The 2,825-nt window shown below is 52.3% G+C and overlaps 1 protein-coding gene across 1 annotated transcript; it reads right to left on the minus strand.

Moving 5' to 3' along the window:
- Nucleotides 1-493: 493 nt before the first annotated feature.
- Nucleotides 494-2,465, minus strand: LOC136482287 (leucine-rich repeat extensin-like protein 1). Its single transcript, XM_066479507.1, has one exon. The coding sequence runs from the start codon at nt 2,277-2,279 to the stop codon at nt 1,101-1,103; it is 1,179 nt and encodes a 392-aa protein (XP_066335604.1). The 5' UTR covers nt 2,280-2,465; the 3' UTR covers nt 494-1,100.
- Between the last annotated feature and the right edge of the window lie 360 nt (nt 2,466-2,825).

Here is a 2,825-nt window from a genome sequence, read left to right on the forward strand (position 1 = left end):
ACAAAGAACCTTTGCCGATCAATTTTTTGCCGTGTGTTCTTTAACGAGTGCTACACTCGGCAAAGACTTTACCGAATACAATTTGGGCTTGGCCGAGTGCCTCAGACACTCGACAAAGAACCTGAATCCAATAATGCATTATTCTTTTATAACTAACACATAGCCTGCTTCCACTCATCTAGAATATACTATATACGCTATTAAAAGCAACCAAACATGGCGTTCATGTCTGCATGACCATACCTAATAGACAACGAACATGACAGAAAGAAGGTTAGATGGCTCTGCTGCTATTCGCCATGTTCAGCTACTCATATAAGCCAATTTATCAATCATAATATAGTATTTTTCTCTCCAACAAATTAATCGTACAAATCAGTACAAGCAGTTTATAGATCAGCCGAATAATATCATTATTTGGAGAATTTGGTGTACTCCCTATGACATTGTTTTTGAGAAAAAAACAAAATATTCTTTTATGCAGGTTATTTTTAGTGGAGCATATTGGTTGCAGTTCTAGGTGCTAGGTGCTGCTGCAGCATGAAGATAAAAAGGAGACGCTTGGATGTGCAAGCAAAGCGTTAGAGGTTATTGCTCTAGATGTGTTTGCCAAGAATGGACGGCAAAGTAATAATAGAATTTGCTTATAATTTTCTCCTATTCAAGTATACTCTTTTCCTTTATCTTTGTCAGCAAATAAGCTGACAACAACGTAAGACTTGGCTATGAACGGTCTCAGAGGCCAGGATTTTTTTCATTTTCTAAAAAAGCTCTCCTCTTTTTTGTAAGTGATAATTGACGCTAAAACCATTCTATTAACAAATTACGCACCAAACAAAAGGACTCAAATGCAAAAAAAAAAAATACTATCAGTATTCGCTTTGTTAAAAAAACAAATCATCTTGGAAATACTGAAAAACACTGTGAGGTTAATTGACCCGAACAAGCAAGTGTTGGTGGCAGCTTGCAGGCTTGCACCCACCGCTGCAATCTGACTTGGCTTCAATGGCGCGAAGCGGCTGAGCTATCTTGGAAACATCGTCGTCACTTGCCAGTTGTCACAGTTCCACAACGCTGCAGATTATTCCGCCGAGCTGCTCCTACGGGTATCGAGTCCACGGTGGTGGGTAGTAAGACGGCGTCCTGGCCGCTCCGTCGATCTCAGGGTGCCGTGTCCCCGGCGGAGGGTAGTACGAGCCGCCGGGAGGCGCCGGGTAGTACGGTAGTGCACGGTCAACTGTGCCTGGCGGCGGCGAAGGCGCCGATCTTGGATAAACTGGGTAGGTGGAGCCTGACTCCGGCGGCGGCGGGTACGTGCTGGTCGGAGGGGTCAAATTGGACGCCGGTGGTGGCGGGTACCCGCTCGGCGGCGCCGGTGGGTAGTTGGTCGACGGTGGCGGCGGGTAGCTGCTGTATTGTGCCGCCGGAGGCGCCGGGCAGGCTGCACACGACGACGCAGGCGGTGGTGGTGGGTATGCCGTAGCAGCCGCCGTCAGCGGCGGCGGGTACCTGGTGAACTCTGCCGGAAGCGCCGGACAGGCTGCACATGACGCGGGTGGAGGTGGGTATGCTGTAGTAGCAGCAGCCGGCGGCGGGTAGCTGCTGTTGCTTGGCGCTGGAAACTGTGGATAAGGCGGCAGCGGAGGCGGGTAGCTGCGTGGGGACAACAATCCTTGCAGTGACGGATAGAGAGAAGCGGAAGCCGGCGGCGGGTACCTGGCGCTCTGTGGCGGGAAGTTTGCAGCCGCCACGGGTGGTGGATACGCTTCGCTTGGCGGAGGCGCGCAGCAAAAGCTCGGGTTTTGATCCGGCCGCGGCTGCGGGCGCACGCCGGCGCCAGGGCGGCCGCTGATGGCGTATGCGAAGCTGAGCGTGCCGTTCGGCTTGCCGTCGGGGGCGCTCACCTGGTAGCTGACGTGGCGCAGCCCCGCGTCGTCTCCGGCCGCCGCCGCCAGGTTGGCCACGGGCACGCTAGCCGTGCCGACGAGCTTGTTGCCGAGGATCGGCACCTGCGCCTTGACCTCGAACTCCACCACCACCAGCTGCTGCTGCGCCTGCGCGCCATCCCCGTCGAGGTCGAACGCGAACACCGCGTCGTCCCAGTCCGGGCTCTCGCCGCCGTCGGCGTCCGGCTGAGTCTTCTCCCTGCGGCCGCCGAGGGACACCGCGGCGTAGAGCGGCGGCTTCTGGAACCGGATGAACGCCCTCACGCCGCGGCAGGAGATGGACTTGATGGTGATGCGCCGGCCGCCGGCGCCGGAGCCGGAGGCCGATGACATGGGCGGCTTCTTAGTGGCTTTGAAGCTCGGCGCGGTGGGGACTGGGGAGGGAAATCTGAGGCCAGTTTGGACGATGGATCTGGAGCGCGAGGGCAAGGCAGATGGATTTGAGAATTTGACCTTGAGTTCTTTGGTTTATTGGATCTCGGTGCAATTAATTTGCTGATGTCTTTGTCTGTCTGATCATGGACAGATGGGCAGAACAGTGTGCCTCACCGTTGCTTGAGCTACTTTTCAGCTATAAAATACAGTTTTTCTCTTACAATATTTCAACATAAGCATCGTCATAAACCAAATTTTAGCATAAGCGACCAAGACATTTGCCTCCATCTTTAAATCTGCCTTTTGAAGATAGAAAAAAATGAATTTCATACATTAGATTAGATTTGTTTGCTTGCACTTGCGGGGGGTTCGAGTTGCTTGGTGCAGCATTTGATTGTTTATTGAACTTTTTGAAACAAATATGTTCAGTTCATATATGCTCTGCATACAAACTTTTGGACGAAATACCGAGTGACGCATAACGTGAACAACGAGTCGTGTCTG

Source organism: Miscanthus floridulus, chromosome 9 (genome assembly GCF_019320115.1).
Source record: "Miscanthus floridulus cultivar M001 chromosome 9, ASM1932011v1, whole genome shotgun sequence".
In the NCBI taxonomy this organism is placed as follows: Eukaryota; Viridiplantae; Streptophyta; class Magnoliopsida; order Poales; family Poaceae; genus Miscanthus; species Miscanthus floridulus.